This window comes from Toxotes jaculatrix, chromosome 2, assembly GCF_017976425.1.
Source record: "Toxotes jaculatrix isolate fToxJac2 chromosome 2, fToxJac2.pri, whole genome shotgun sequence".
Lineage (NCBI taxonomy): Eukaryota > Metazoa > Chordata > Actinopteri > Toxotidae > Toxotes > Toxotes jaculatrix.
In genome coordinates, this window is record NC_054395.1 from 8,573,322 (window position 1) to 8,589,273 (window position 15,952).

The 15,952-nt window shown below is 40.3% G+C and overlaps 1 protein-coding gene across 2 annotated transcripts in view; it reads right to left on the reverse strand.

Moving 5' to 3' along the window:
* LOC121189318 (vitamin D3 receptor A) overlaps positions 1-15,952 on the reverse strand; it is a 72,750-nt gene that overhangs the window by 2,052 nt on the left and 54,746 nt on the right. The window contains exons 5-10 of one of the 2 annotated variants that reach the window (XM_041049296.1): positions 14,618-14,802; positions 12,542-12,641; positions 11,836-12,013; positions 8,865-9,016; positions 8,086-8,202; positions 804-6,572 (exon numbers count right to left, since the gene is read on the reverse strand). In XM_041049296.1, the coding sequence (XP_040905230.1) occupies positions 6,319-6,572; positions 8,086-8,202; positions 8,865-9,016; positions 11,836-12,013; positions 12,542-12,641; positions 14,618-14,802 (986 nt within the window). In that variant the 3' untranslated portion in view covers positions 804-6,318. Of the gene's footprint in view, positions 1-803; positions 6,573-8,085; positions 8,203-8,864; positions 9,017-11,835; positions 12,014-12,541; positions 12,642-14,617; positions 14,803-15,952 lie in introns of those variants that run through there. The other variant, XM_041049309.1, reaches the window with a different exon arrangement.

The window sequence follows — 15,952 nt, forward strand, 5'->3', positions numbered from 1 at the left end:
GGCCTGGTTATCTGAAAGCTGTGTGAGAGCAGCAAATAAAGGATTCAGAACCAGAGTTAGGGTGAGTCAGAAGAAGGCAGAGCGCGGAGGCTGGGCTAGAGCGGGTGTGTGAGACTCGGCCAGAAAACAATTACGCACTATTTGCATCTAGAACATCTAAAATGGGATCCCAATGTTGCAAACCCTTACCAGACCTTTGAGGAAAGCTTACAGCTAGAGAGAGAAACACACAAGAAACCTGCAATATATAAGCAAAGCTGACTGAGGGACAACACTGCATTGGGTGTGGCCACAGCCACTATTTTTCTTTTTTAACATTTTAGATGTTAGGAACAGAGCAGTTATCAAAGTCAAACTACCACTCCCTTTATCTGAGTCAGTATGAATCAATGCCAAGACCTCCATCTCTAGTCTCTGAACAGTTGTGTAAAGCTGAAAGCATTCGCAGAAGTCTGATGGAGACGTTTTCAAACTGTGCACTTTTAACTCTACAAAACAAAAAAAGCCCAGAGAACAACAGGCAGGTCCCATCAGACAACAAATAAGTCTTGAGGCCAAGTCAGGTGGCATTTTACGACAACACCACCTGTTAGTTTAGTAGCAGTGTTTTTAAAAGGCGTTGTTTAAGCCTGCCTTCTGTTCCGCGGAGTTGAGATTCTCTGGGTGCACTGTTTGCCTCTGAAGTGTGCACTGATGAGCAGACTCGTCATCCCCTCATCACCTCCGAGGTTTTAAGCTACATTCACATAGCAGGTGTCATCTCTAACCTAGCTATCTGCCTGTCTGAACAACTCAAGCTAACAGATTCTTTTTTTTTTTTTTTTACCATCTATTTCCCTTTAATTAATAAACCTTTTCAACCAAGTGTCTCTTTTAATCCTTTTTTAAAAGTCTGCTTTAACACAGATTTGGGGATTTGCTTTCTTGAGATATTTATTTTTTTTTACCTTCTAACACTCTACAGGATGGTTCTTCCAGTTTTCACCATGGCCAAAATATAAATCTGTAATATATAGCAACATTACCTTTTTTTTTCATTCATATATATATAAAACAAAAAAAAAGAATCTGGGCACTTTCAGCTGTTATGTGAACGTAGCCTTACCCACATGCAAAGTTTTTAAAATGCATTTACACACTGCAGTGGTGAAGTGATACTAAAGAGGCCTCTGATTTTACTGACTTGAAGATTTGTAGGCTTATATTGAGATTTGAGGTAAAAATCATCCAGCATTTGAAAAGAGAAAAGAGTTAAAAAGGAATACACTGTACATATACACAAAAACCCTTCTAAATTAGTGTTAAAATGAAAACGGATGCTTTATAATAAAATCATGCTGCAAAAAGAAAAAAATAAAAATAAAATATATATATATATATTTATATGTGCGGAAGGGAGAGGTAGTATGTTCGGTTAAACGCGGCGCCAAAGCTTAGCGGCACGTCATCTGTTTGTAGAGACAGAGAGACAACAAAGACTGAAAATACAGGATGACGCAGAGATGAGGATCAAGTGAGTAAAGCAGAGAAAGAGAGAGAGACAGTTAACATTTAGAAACATTGGGATCCACTGACTACGAGTCTACTGACTGGTCTACTGGCAACAGGATTATACAGGACAATCTTCTTCATACAACAACTGGCAACTGGTTTACTGTATGTTTGCTGTAAAAACACTGTAAAGATTGAGGAGAGAGTTGTAGTGTGTCTGTTGAGTGTATGTGTGCAGTATGAAATTATGTTTGGTTCCCTTAAAAGCTATTGTAAAAAGTCATTCTGTAAATGATTGAGGTATCTGTTTAATGTTTCCAGCTGAGTGAGGTTTCTGTAAGTAAGGCTACTGAGGTGGAGCTGCTGACCTGGGTTGAGGGGAGGAGGGGTGAGGGGGGGGAGAGACCTCAGCTTTGTTTGGGTCCATTTGAGCGCTAATGGCTTCTAATATCAGCGACAGTCGACACGTTAAGCGTTAGTGTAAATATGGACAGCCAGATCTGTCCTGCAGGTGTAACATGCTCCATGTACAACCTCAAACTTTACCATTAATAGTTGAAATGAAGAAATTATCCACAGAGTAAAAAAAAAAAAAAAAAAGTTACATCAGTGATGTTTCACTCTCAGGACCCTTAAAAACTGAGCCGACTCTCACCCCAACACCCAGTCCTGCATCCCCTTTCATACAGATGATGCAGGTGTTGATGCTGTATGTAAAAAGTCCACTTTTTTATATATATATATATATCATTCAACAACTATTCTTTAAAAATTTTAAGAGCTGCGATGCGAGACAGAGTAGTGAGAAAGGTAATGTCACACTTTGGGTTTAGGAGGCGACATCTCGTCAGTCACTGCACACTCTGGCTGTACGGCACGTCACTACGTCTGCCTGTGGCGATTCTCATTTTTTAAAAAAAAGACAAAAAACAACTTTATCTTCTATGATCTTCTAAACAAATTTTACACAGTCTTCTGGATGTCCAATCCAAAGGTTTTCGGGGGTCACACAGGACAAAGGAGCCACGTCTACATTATAATGCACGCCATCACACGTCCAATTCCACAGCAGCTGTTCCGGTGAAATCTCAGACTCCCATCAGCCCTTGGTGCACCACAGTTTTCCCAAAAGCAGAGCCTGACTGGCTGCCGAGTTAAAGCTATGAAGAGTAATCCTGCTGTAATTGGCTATTGCAGAAGAAGAGGCGGTTAGATGGTTGGATGATGAATGAAGAGGCACGCCCATGCTGTTGCTACGACAGTTTGCCATTGGCTAAATCCTGTGTCAGTCATTTGAGGCAGTGTTAGTTTATGATAGCTTGATTGTGTTTGACGTCCTGCTTCTGGAAAAGCAGATGTAGCTTTTTCTTATTACAGAGCCGAGGACTGCCTTTCCATTAACCGAGACTCAGCTCCGCTGTGTTCCTTCCCATCAGGTTACAGATCCAGGTGTAACATGGCTGCACTGACAAGTCTTTCGTTATTCCATTAGGAAAAGGATGGAGAATGAGTGCCAGTGTCCCTTCCCTGTCCAAACAAGAAGGTAAAGCCACATCGTTAATTAAAAAGGGCCCTTCCATATTCGCTCAGGTGAAATCAAGGACACCAGGGAAGGGGAGCTTGATCATTTGCACTTGGAAAAGGCTCCAGGAGTCCACTTTGCTCATCTCTGCTTCATTAAAAGGACGTCCCAGCGCAGAAAGCCAAGCACTAGCTAGACAGCAAATTCTGACACGTTAAAATTGACAATCTTGAAAAGAACAAAAGAAAAGAGGTGGGGAAATAAAAGATTTTCACCAAAATGAAAATACTATGGATATACTGTATAATTGTCAAAAGCTTATCGATTGACTTTAGAAAGAGAGAGAAAGAGAAAAGACGTACATCCATAAGCTTGGAACGGACAGAGAGGACACCTCCTGTGGCAGCATACTGAGTTGCTGGGCGCCTTTAAAAGGCTGCCGGAGAGTTAAGGATGTTCACACTGATGGTTTGTGTGTAGATCCCGATTGAGACTCAGCCAGCTGGAATGCTCAACACAACCACCACTGGGAATGTTCAGTTACATGAAGCCTTTGCAGTTTTAACACATTAAGTTTCAGAGTCCCATCACTGGACGAATACTAATTTCAATGAGACCATCATCCGAAACAGGGTTGGACCGATACTGGCCCCTTCACTGGGGACTTTATTGGCCAGTTTGGCATGACCAAGCTGCCTTCTTGGTCTGTGAAAAACCTAGAATCAGTATTTTGTTGGGGCGAAATTGGTCTAATTTGAATTTGCGAATATCGGATGCTAACATTTTCAGTCAAAAATATCAGCTTGCCAAAAGCCGTACTGGTCGAACACAAATCCGGCAGTTTTCTTCAGTGCTCCCTGAAACAACTCAGTACCTTCACCAGGATTGCCGCCTCTGTACATTCTAGTTAAATATAACAAAAGAGTCCATCTCCTAATTGCATATAGTGCTGTATCTCCAGAGCATCTTGCCATCAACACTTGAATTCTCTTAGTATTTTGCCTACATTAATCTCTAACTATGTACAGACTTAGCAAGTGGTATTTACAAAGTTTGTCCACAAGGGGGTGATCCAGGCCTGCATGAGGGCAGAGCATGCACTGTGTCAACAGAAAGTGATATGATATGTAGTGATGTTGAAAAGCAACATCCTAAAACCTCGCTTATGCGGCTGGTGTTGAAATGATATAAATATGACAGAACGGTATGAGGCTTGATTTTGTGTAGAATATAAAAAAGTTCTTTCCCATGTTTTCTGTTAAGAGCATCTGAACGATTTCATTCCAAACACACTAAAGGCTACACGTTGTTCAACTAATGTATATTGCTACCATCTGTAGAATATTCACTTTGCCCTGAAAAAAGAAAAAAACAAACTAAAGTTAAGGCTGATATTAATCAAGCGATGTTTTAACACAGATGACTTTGTATTTTTAAAAGTAGCCATTTACTTGGTATGTCAGCTTTAACTTTAAGGATCTCTAATGCATTGTATGAATATGCAAACCAGAGGAGTTTCTATTTTTTTTTTTTTTGAATAGAAGCTTAGGAATGAAAATCTTATACTAATCATTGTTTTAAAAAGTTTCACTTTTAGCTTACTTATGCTGTTATCTAGTATGATTAGAAATCACAGTGATGCCTAGAGCTTCAAAAACAATCTCCGTCTCATGATTGTAAGCTTACGCCACACACACCGTAAACACCGAGTACACATCAGACAAACTTTTCCCTGAGGCAACAGCCGGTAGTTGGTTTCTATCCAACTATCTGGCTCTAACTGTCTTAGCAGCAATCTAACCAGCCAAACAAATATTTTTTTTGGATAATCATTATCCACGAAACATGATGTTGTGTTGGCGTATGTCAGTCTATAAACTTCACAGGTCCAATAACGACAAAATCCAAAAGAGAAGTGCTTCCCTGCACTAAACCCTCACTCAGAGCCTGTACACAAACCCCCTTGTGGTCCATCAATATTCTCATATACTGTACACACACCACAAAAATAGAAGGACTCCTCACACACTTCTCAGCGCTTTCTCGTGTGTGTATACATTTGTCTTGTGAAAGATTACACATATACACTCAACTGAGGAGGGGCCTTCAAATCCTCTACATTATACAACACTCAGAACTATTTGCTTCCATGGAAGCAACCATGTTTTGCTCTCTTAAATATATTTATATATATTTATATATATATATCAGCTTATACGTATCATTTATATTTATATAGAATTATACATACATTCTTGCTTTGCGAAATTCCCTTTTGTCTCGTGAAGCAGGGAATTCCAACCGTAGCATCTCCCTCCATCTATCCAGTCTCCTTTACTCATTCCTCCAAATTTCACCTTTCTTCCCACCACTGTTAAACTGAAACTTTCCTACGTAAACTTCCTTTCTTCACTTCATCTGATCATATGAGACCTCTCCTACACAGATACACAGAGCTTAGTAGGAATACACATCTGCTAGACTTTCATCTTCAGTATTTTTAAACCAGTGAACCAAGTATTACCATTACTGTAAGCTTGCCCATGGCTGGCTATATTGATTTGTAATATATTTGGATGTATTTGCTGTTAACAAACTGTAAATCAACGATAGTTTATAGCTATCTAACACTACTGTAGTAACATTACTAGCAATTTATCTGCACCTCACAGATAAATGTACCAGCAGGGTTAATAGATGTAAAACTGTGTATCTCTTCCTGTCTGTCATCACGATGATGTGAACATGAAGCAATGTTATGAGGATGAAGGTAAAAAGGATGCGACAGTCACATCCATCAAGCTGTCTCCACTGTAAAAAAAAAAAAGGCAGGAATCTAGAAGTGATGTCTGGGGACAGGTGGTGATGAAAAAAGGCAAATTTGGAGTTTGTGGCCGTGGAGGGGATCGGGTTGTCCATCTGTTCCAGATGTCTATGAGTCAGGATATCTCCGTGTGACACAATGAAACGTAATGCGGCACTGTGTTTGCAAACCCTATCCAAGCGCTGCAGAAATCCACAGCCTATCAAGGTGTCTTGAATCGATAATTCCAGAGGTCCAGGCATCTGAGTCTTGCTCCTTGAGGTCAAGAGGAAGAGGAAAAGGAGAAGGAGGAGGAGGAGGAGGATGGGCCAATGATGCAGAGGTGGAGGTTACTGTCTACCTATCTGATAATCCATCTTTCTCCCACAGGTCCAGGGATGTATCAAGGCTGGGGTTTTCTTGGGGAAAAGGCGGTAAGGGTTGGTTATTCATCCTGTGTGTGATGAGGGTGTACATGTATATGTGCTTGCCTCCTTCTCTGCTATGACACCTCACTGCCAAACACTTCCAGCACCAGCGGGGTGAGCTGCATGCTGTGCTCGGGCTGGAAAGAGAGCGAGCGGTACTGCTTGGAGTGCTCCTCGTTCAGGCTGCGCAGGTCAGCCAGCTTCTGGATCATCTTGGCGTAGAGGAGGCGTCCACCGGGGTGGTTGACCCGAATGTAGGCCTGCAGTGCCTCTGACAGACGGTCCTGGAGCTGCTCAATGCGGGCGTGGTCTTGCACACCCGGACGATCTGCCATCAGAGAATGAAGAGGGTGAAATGTAGGGTGCACGTACATGTCCGTTATGAGAGAGGTCAAGGAGCAAAGGAGGAAGGCAAGCAGACAAACAAGCAGAGTCAGAGTGTAAAGCGGGTTGAGGTGAGAACGTGGATGGATGGAAAGAGAAAGAAAGAAAACATCAGCCTGAGCAGTTTGTTGCTTTGTTTTTCAAACCGTTGCCACAAACAAAATGTTTAAAGTTAGTGAATTGTAATTGTGGTCTATGCACATGTTCACTGTTAAACATAATCTAAGACAGGATGTTTCCTCAACTGAATGTCAATAATGAAAACAGCTCAGACAACACGCACTTTATTTTCATACTGACTATCCACAGTAAACAGTATTTACTTATATACAGTTTCAGCACAAAATATAGATTCATCAAAACTACCTTCTTCTTTGCCATTTGGTTGTTGTGCTCCCAACATGTTCTTAATTTTAGAAAGTGTTCTGTTCTGCTTGAAGCCTTTGAACCTGTACCCTGTTTCTGCTTGGTGTTTCTCCCTTTGACACTGACTGAGATTGTGCATGTTTGTTCCACAGGTTTTAAATACTACAAGTGTCTGCTTTCAAATGAACAGAGCATCACTGTTTGAAGGATATTAGAACCAAGTTAATGGGATGTTCAGAGCCTTAGTACTGTCAGAATATATACTGACTGTGAGCATTCCTATTGTTTTTCTTCTCCATGAATACATTTTGAGATGATACTTTCTGCCTGTATGTGTTTACATTTTGGTTTATCTAAACCATGAAAAGTCACACTGCACTTGCAGCTAGCAAATTCAGTTTTGCTGTATCCTGTGTATGCATCAGAAATACTATCACTAAGAGCCTGTAACATCTTTGTGTTATTCCAGTGAGAGATTTAGGACTGAGATTGGCACTAATTGGCTCAAAGGGTTAAAAAGGAGAGTGTTTTTCAAAAGACTCTCGATTCATCTCATTTATTTAATAAGCTTTGGTGCTTAGGCTTCAATGGAATAATGTTCCTCAAGCCTTGAAGTAGAAGGCTATTCAGAGAAATATGGACATCCCTCTGACTCAATGACACACGATAGTGTTCGATTTTATTTTTTGAAATATTTTAGATAGTTATTAAGTCTGCATCACCTTCTTCTGAAGTAGCCTTGCTATTTGATGGCCTCCTTCAGTGATTATGTTCGTTGGCTGTTTTCAACTCGTCACTGAAAGCTTACAAATATTTATTTCTGACGCTGTGTTATAACTTCATACTTTAATCTGCTGAACAGAATGTTCTGTCTTTCAGGAAAAGCTTTTTCATGAGTTACTGGCAGCGACAAGAACGCACACTAATGTTTGGGTTAATCTAGGTGAACAGCAACATTAACACCAACACAAACCCTGTGCTAAACTGTTTATACTTTGATGAAATGCTGTTGTTAGTAGACGGTCAACCTACTAACAAACTCACTTTTAAAAAGTGGCTCACACACACACACACACACACACACACGGTACCTGGGGAGAGCAGGCAGATGGCCATGAGCAGCACGTGTTCCTCTTCGTGCAGGTTGAGTTTCTTCAGACCAACCTGGAACTTTACCAGTGGCTCCAACAGTTCCAGAGTGTGACCCGCTACAGAGGACGACACACACACACACAGAGTCAGTTACACCTTCCTGCACCAGGGTAGGGGAACATTTATTGTGCTTTCCTATTGACATATGAATGAAAACACACTTTATACAGCAGCAGCCTCCAAAGAAGAAGCTTTGCTCTCTCTGTGTATTTATACACTGCGGACAGTGTATACACACTTCCTGTCCTGCATGTGTGAGTGAATAAGCACTGAGTGTGCGCTTGCGGCTGCTTTATTGCTTCCATGAAAATACCTGAAGTCACAGCCTCATAGTAATGTGCAAGTGTGCGTAGAAAAGCAAGTGTGTGGGCGATCCTTGTAAGACTCTGTTATATAAGATGGGAAAAAAACATCACAGCTGTGTCATCAGCTGCAACAATGAGCACTTCTCACTCCTTAAGAGTGTGTACTTGTGTGAACAGTCACATCCGTGAAGTGCTGGATGTTGCAGCCTTCATGGAAGCTTCCAGTGCGCTTGGTAAACAAGGAAGAAGAGAAGTGTGTATCAAGAGGATCAGTAAGCAAAGTTTCTGTGAGTGAGCAGTCGTGTACCAGAGTCCAAACATGCTGAATAATACTGTATTTGTTTATGTAGTACACAAGAAACACAAGAGCCACTAATTCTGTCTCATTACTGTGACGGGGAGATGCAACCAACCCTTTGTAACGTCATTGATACAGTATTTGAAGTCAGGTCCTCCACAGCTCCAGGACATGTCCTCCAGACTGAATGACTGGTTGGAACGCAGCATGATGATCTCAATGGCACTTGACTTTAACAGAGCAATCTGGTCCTCTGCTGTCAGCTCTCTGCAATACGCACAAAGTCACAGACAGGGCATGAGTTACTGAATACATGCTTACAGTCAGTCTTTACTTCAGCTTCAACTTCTCTTTGTTTCTTTATTTTTGCTTTTCAACTTCAGGGACAACAGTTGTTTGTACAGTATCAGCTCCTTAAAAACCCTCTCATATTCCTTTTACTTTAGTTATAGGAACTAGATGAATAAATTGGTAAATATTAGCTTGTCACACATATGACTGTGCCATGTATAAATAGCCAATAAATGACAGGACACTGAAGTACAGAAATGCTAAAGGTATATTTGAAGTTGTTTTGTAATGTTTCAACTATAAGATGTTTCACAATACAATACAAAATTTTTACACTCTCAAATATCAATACAAATGTCAGCTGAAAAGGAAACTAGCAACCTGGAGGTCAGCCTGTAGTTAGCCAAACCAAGATAACAACAGAGAAATACTTAAAATCGTGTAAAAACAACAGGTGGTATGATAGATTAATGATAATAAGGCTTCTAATGTCTATTTATTTTCTTTATTCTGTGTCATTCAGACTGAGCATGAGGCAGAAGTTACAGTTAGAGTGCAAGAGAAACATGAATTTTACCCTTGGTCAAAGAAACTTGACTGTACAGAGACAAAAGTGCAGCAAACAGAAACTAGAGAAAAACACAAGAAACAGTTGGACTCTGTTCATTTTGAAATCTGTCCAAGCTGTCACACACATGGAGTTGGTGTGTGCTGTTGTGTAGTTACAGCAAATGTCTGCACTGTAATATCCACAAATAAACACTGACAGCAAAAAACAGGTTGTTAAGTGGTGCAAATGAGGTGAAATTAAAATTCACTGAACAGCCACTCGAGATAAAACATCTAAATGTCCTTGCAACTTTCTCACTCTTAACACACACCCACGTCCCATTGTTCCATCCCACAACAAGGTCCATTTAACAGAAAACAGGTATTTATCTGTCAGAAAGTTGTACTAAACCACCTACACTTGTAAATGTGTGTGTTTGTGTGAGGGAGGGGGGGAGACTAATAAGCACAGCATGCATACTGAATGTATTAAATAGTTACTGTAGCAACAGCGTTTCCAACCCTACGCTTTGTGTGGCCACAAAAGCACACACACAAGCACAATGCACATACAGACGCCATCTTCGGCAAACCCGTTCCTTAGGCCTTAGATATTTGCTGGATATAGGGTACTGCAGTATGTATCTCCACTCGCTGACAGAAGAAACAGGACATTAAAACAAACCTTCACTACCACTACTACAGTTTGGCCTTCAGATATTTTCTTTTTCTTTGAAACTGTTACCTACTTTTTCTGAGATTTTGTCATCTTGTGTGATGATTTTGTGCTAAACAGAATGCCCCGCTCTGTCTTTTTCTTTTCAGCAAACGTAAAGTTCCTTTGCACCAAAGTTTCTTTCTTCAAGAAAGAACTGATTTGTAGTCTGAATCACTTTTTGAGGCATATATAAAAAGTTTTAAACTCATTGTCAAATAGTAATGCCGGTTAAAGAACTAAGAACTGATTTAGAAATCAGTCAGGGATATTAAGGTCTGAATTCTGAACTCAAATGTTGAATTATACATTACCCCTAGCATTTATTAAATGAGAAAGCAGGGAGGAAATCACACATCCAGCTGAACAAGTGCTTCTCAAATTAGGGCACAGAGATAACATGAGGGCTGAGGTCTAATCAGAGTAAATCTTCTTCAGGGTAAGAAAATATCTGAAAACCTTTAGTCAATGCATCAAACTGTAAAGAGCATGTTGTCATAAATCTGCAGCATTTTCAAAGACAACAAAGAAATCCCAGGCTTCTTCATATATAAAAAAAAAGTCCCCTTAACTCCACAAATTTGAATAATCCCTCCATGATACACTGCAGCAAAGTGAGCAGTAGAATAAATGGATATACACACGAAGCTATCTGCACATCAGCTATTACTCTTCTGTGTCCGTTTCTGTTTCACCACAAGCAAACACTCATGTTTGCAGTACGTATATCCAAATGGCAGATACATCCTCTCCATTCGTCCCTGTATGTGCATTCATTTATAAACTTATCTCTGAGCTCAGCATGTACCCATCATGCTACAGCCTGTTCCAGACTTTTCCTGGAGGAGCTTGTTTGTTTGGGAGCAATTATAGCCTCTCCCCTTACCCAATAATACGCCGCATACATGTGGGCAGCAAATCAATGTGCTCTGCATGTGGGTGGGGAGTTCATTCAGGCTGCTAAGCCTTTATGTCTGTACGTGCTACTGACTGGATGAAGCAGAATTTTACCAGTCAACAAATTATTACCAGGACGAAGCAAAACAGATAGCTACACAGGTAATAAAAGTTTAATTTTCAAGATGGTGAGAATATGACACCAGAGGATTATAACATACACTGCATATCAATATCCAGGCCCTTCTGAACCAATCAAAGGTGTTCCTGCTGACCTACAGGTACAGGTCAGCTTCAGTGTGTCTCTAAGGAGGTTCAGATACACTCACACTCACAACAGATCATTAAAACAATCAATATAATGAGGGCAACAAGTATTATTATTATTATATAATTATCTTTTCTTTATTGATTAATCTGTAGATAATTTTCTCGGTTAATCAATGAATCTCTTCAAATATAAAATGTCGCAAAATAATGAAAATCGTCCATCATGATTTTTCAGAGCCAAAAGCGACGTAACACATCATCATTTAAAAAAAATAATTTTAGCAGCAGCGTGCACAGATATGTCAAAACCTGCCAGTCTACTTTCTTGACTGAACTCAGTTACTGAGGTGTGTTTTGTTTGTACCTGAAGCCTGGAATCATCTTGGCAAAACCAATGACCTTCTGGATGCTGTAGGAGACCAGGTCAGCCAGGTGGGGCAGCATGGAAAGCTTGGTGTCCTCTTCACTGGAGTCCGGACTGCTGGCTCCATCCTGGTACATCATTAACAAGTTGCTTAAGTTCATCTTGGTGTCCACTGACTCTGTTTGAGGACAGGATTAGGAGACAAGTTCAGAGGAGGGAAGCAAAGAGAGGGGAAGGGCAGAGTCAGGAAGTGATTAAAAGAAAACATTTGAAACACACAAAAATCCTGGCATTTTGGTGCAAACAAACACACAAAGTTAGATAGATGAGTGTTACTGCAAACTTTTTAATAATAAGAGAAGGAATAAGGACACAAGGAAAATTCTGTAGATGGATAAATACACAAAGGTCTTAAGAATGAATATAATATACAACACAGACCAACCATGACCATGTGCATGTCCGCTTGTTTCTCAAGTGAGCAGCCTTGCTGAGTAAAAGAGTAGAGGTTGTACAAATGTACATACTGAATGAAATTTCACTGGCACACTAAAACACAGTATGAGGCAGAGGCAGACAGTGGGTGCTGAGTTACTGCGTACGTTTGTTTGTGTTTTTAAAGCAATAGATCTTTTCAGGGCTGCGTCCTTGGTGAAGTTAACCCTGAATCATGAAAGCAATTAAATACAGAAGGAGAAGAACTCACCAGGAGAGTGGTTGAATGAGTCAGAGGAAGCATCAGACAGAGAGTGAAGGGAGGCGGCTCTGCTGGCACTGCGTGTTACTGGGCCTTCACGCACCGGAGGCTGCAAACACACACACAGAGAAACACAAATATTAATATCTTCACAGTAATATGTTCACAACTCAGTGCACTGCTGGGGTCTTCCTCCTCTGTGCCACCTGGAATTAAGAATCAAGTACAAAAAAAAAATAAATACAGAAAAAAATATCACAGAAACACTGCAACCATGTTATCTGGATATCTAGAACTTACTATTTCGGAAGGCTAAAGAAAAGAAAAGAGCGTTTGTGAGGTTTGTAGAAAACCTGATGATGGACACAAATGCAGTTTTATTATTTGTAACCTGAAGTAGGAGAGGGAAGTTCTGTAATCCAAATGTGTGTTGGCTTATTTTTGTGTTTACCCAAAGATTAATGTTAAGAGTTCTCCAAAAAGCTAAGACATAGTGTGTCTTTCATGAAAATATCAGTCTAAATGTACCCACTTTATTTATCTTTAAGGCACCCATTTCTGATATTTTCCAGAGCACACCTTAGGGTTTTTTTTTTTTGTCCGATCAGAGGTGCAGTCAAGTTTTTACATGGTTTATTTTTAGGCTTAACTAAGTACTGCATCACATGCAGCTCAAAGTGACACTCATAACTTAATGTCTGAAAAGCTCTGATGCTTACTACCCAAGTGGAGTGTGGTTGTGGCTGTCTGCTGCGCAGTCTGTGACAGAATCACACTCGACTCTCATAAATCACAGAGATAAGGACGAGCGTTTTGAGGCTTTCTCGTTCCATCCAATCTGCATCCTCCATCTCATTCGCTCGCATCGTCCGATTGTTGTGGTCCACAGAGAGAATGTTGCCTGAAAGTATCAAGTCATGAGGTGGAGGAGGAAAATACGATGCCACTGTCGCGCAGATAAACGCCTCTGGTGACTCGTTTTACTGGTGTTAAGCAAATTGAAAACACGCACAGGCCATGGTAGCTGACGCACTGGTCTGAAGTATATATGACTGTGGTTACAGAAATTATTTACAGCAATCTCAAGATCACAGGAGTGACTCTGACTCCCTTTACTTTCATTCACAGTACAGTCGTTTCAGCACTGCTCTCATGCATGTGTGACTTGTGTGATCTTAAGTGATACGAACACCAGAGAACATAAATTATACCAAAGAGCAAGTCAAGTCGATGATGCTGAGCTTTAGTTTAATTTGCTCTGTCATCAACATCTCTGTAGCCTGCTGGGACTGCATGTCACCACATTGACCAGTAAACCAGTTGCTCATGTGTTTATGTGACATTTATTTGAAGTCCCTGGTTCATTTTAAATAGTAAGCATGAACTTGAGTAAACCAAATACAAGGATACAACAAAGTTTAATTTATACAGTGGTTTTGACCAAACAAACCAAAATGTAGGTGTGGCCGTTTAAAGTTTTAGACTTGACTCTCTTCGCTCTGTACAACGGTTGAACAGTTGAAGCCTCGTTATCACTGACAACAGGGAAATTAGTAAGATGTAAATAGACTTTAAGCTCCTCTACTGAAAATCAAACATGAAGAATTAGTGGCGTTCCCTGATGTTTTATCTATAATTGTAGCCTCCTTCAGGCAGTTACAGTCATGGGTATAAACTAAACGGATGAATGCGGGGGTCTGAAGTGTTCTGGTAAACCAAAGCTGATGGTATCTTTATCCTATAATGACATTTTTTGTTTTGTTTGAACAACAGTTCTTCAGCATTTAGCCTCAATATTCATTTAGGCTCAAATCTAGTTTCTATGGTGACAGGCTGCTTAGTTGAAAATGTAAACTGAGTACACTGTGATATATATAAAAAAAAAAAAAGATGTATCAAATTGCTTTTTACTGGAAAATGTAGTATCACATCCAGATGCTGTGCTTCAGGGAACCCTCCCTTCTGTAGCATGACATCATGACCTGCTCCACCCACAGTCACAGTGGAGAACAAAGCAAATTTGGCTGCATCAATAATAACGTGAGTGTGGTTTTGGTAATGGACAAAACTTTGTAATGGACTAACCCTGAAGCGGGAGAAGTCGGAATAGGAGGCATCGTAGGTCTTGTGGTGAGCTTCCACCAGGCAGGAAATGATCCGGGCCTGCTCCTCATTCAGCCGTGGCCTCATCGCCTCCCGGGCCGCCTCTTCCTCCTTCCTCTTCAATATCATTTCTTTCTTCCTCTGAACCTCCTCATCCGTCAGGATGACTGGAATTTAGGAAGGGAGAGATAGGAAATATTAAGGCATCTTGCAATAAAGTAAAAAAATCAAACAGCATACACATTTACCAGTATCAAAGAATAACAGCAACATACAGAAGGCAAATAAGTCAAGTTTAACATTCAACAGAACTGACCACATATTCCTTATACTGCAAAATGAATATTAATGGCCTGCGTCCATGCAAATATTAAAAATCTGTATTTTGAAAAGAATCAACAGAAAGAAAGTTGCAAACAAATGAAGAGGCACTACTGCAGCACATTGTCACTCTGAATATCACTTGACTGTGGTTTATCTGGGCTCCTCTCACTGCCTCTATTTCAGTGAAAGTAAACACATGCACAGGTCCTCACACGTGGTGTCACATAGTGTAGTGACACCACACTGTCTTTACACCATCTGTGTTACAATACTGTTATGCACAGGGAAATACCGAAGGTAATAATTTCTGACAAAACACAGCATCACACTGGAGGAGCTTTAATCCTGTACTCCATTTGTAAAACTGTGTCTCAGACTGGCATCATGTTACAGTTCAGTTTGTGCTTGTTGTCGTCTGTTCAAGGTGTTTGTCATTGTTTAATTTCAGTTAAATACAGAAAACAAGATTTTCCAGGAGGTTATTTTTACATAATAATTTACATTTAAAATACTTTATTTGGGTTGAATTGGATTGTTTTTCCTCAGACTAAGGGCTTTATGAAAAAAATAAGAAACTTTAAGTTATGACCCACCCACTGTCCTCTCTGCTGCCTTTTCATGCAGCTGACGTAACGGGTGTTGGACATTAAAGAGCCTTTTGCCTTATTAATGCTGCAGTAGTAAAGACTGCAGAGAGAGTGGCACAGTGTTGCAGAATGGATTAGACATCGTGTTTATAGTGAGTGTAGTGAATACGGAGGAGGCGGCTTTCTCAAATGCTGCGCCACCTTTGCCAAAATCTGACCCCTTTGGTCATATTAAAACATATTTTGAGAAATGTCAGAGCTGAAATGAAATGCTTTTCGTCTTCTCTATGTAAACCAACTTCCAGACAAACAATAAAACCGTCTACATCTTTAAAAAAATGTCAACTTTTTGGCAACATTAGCTAGCACCACCAGCATTGTCAATGTTGCCCTAAGTGGCATTACA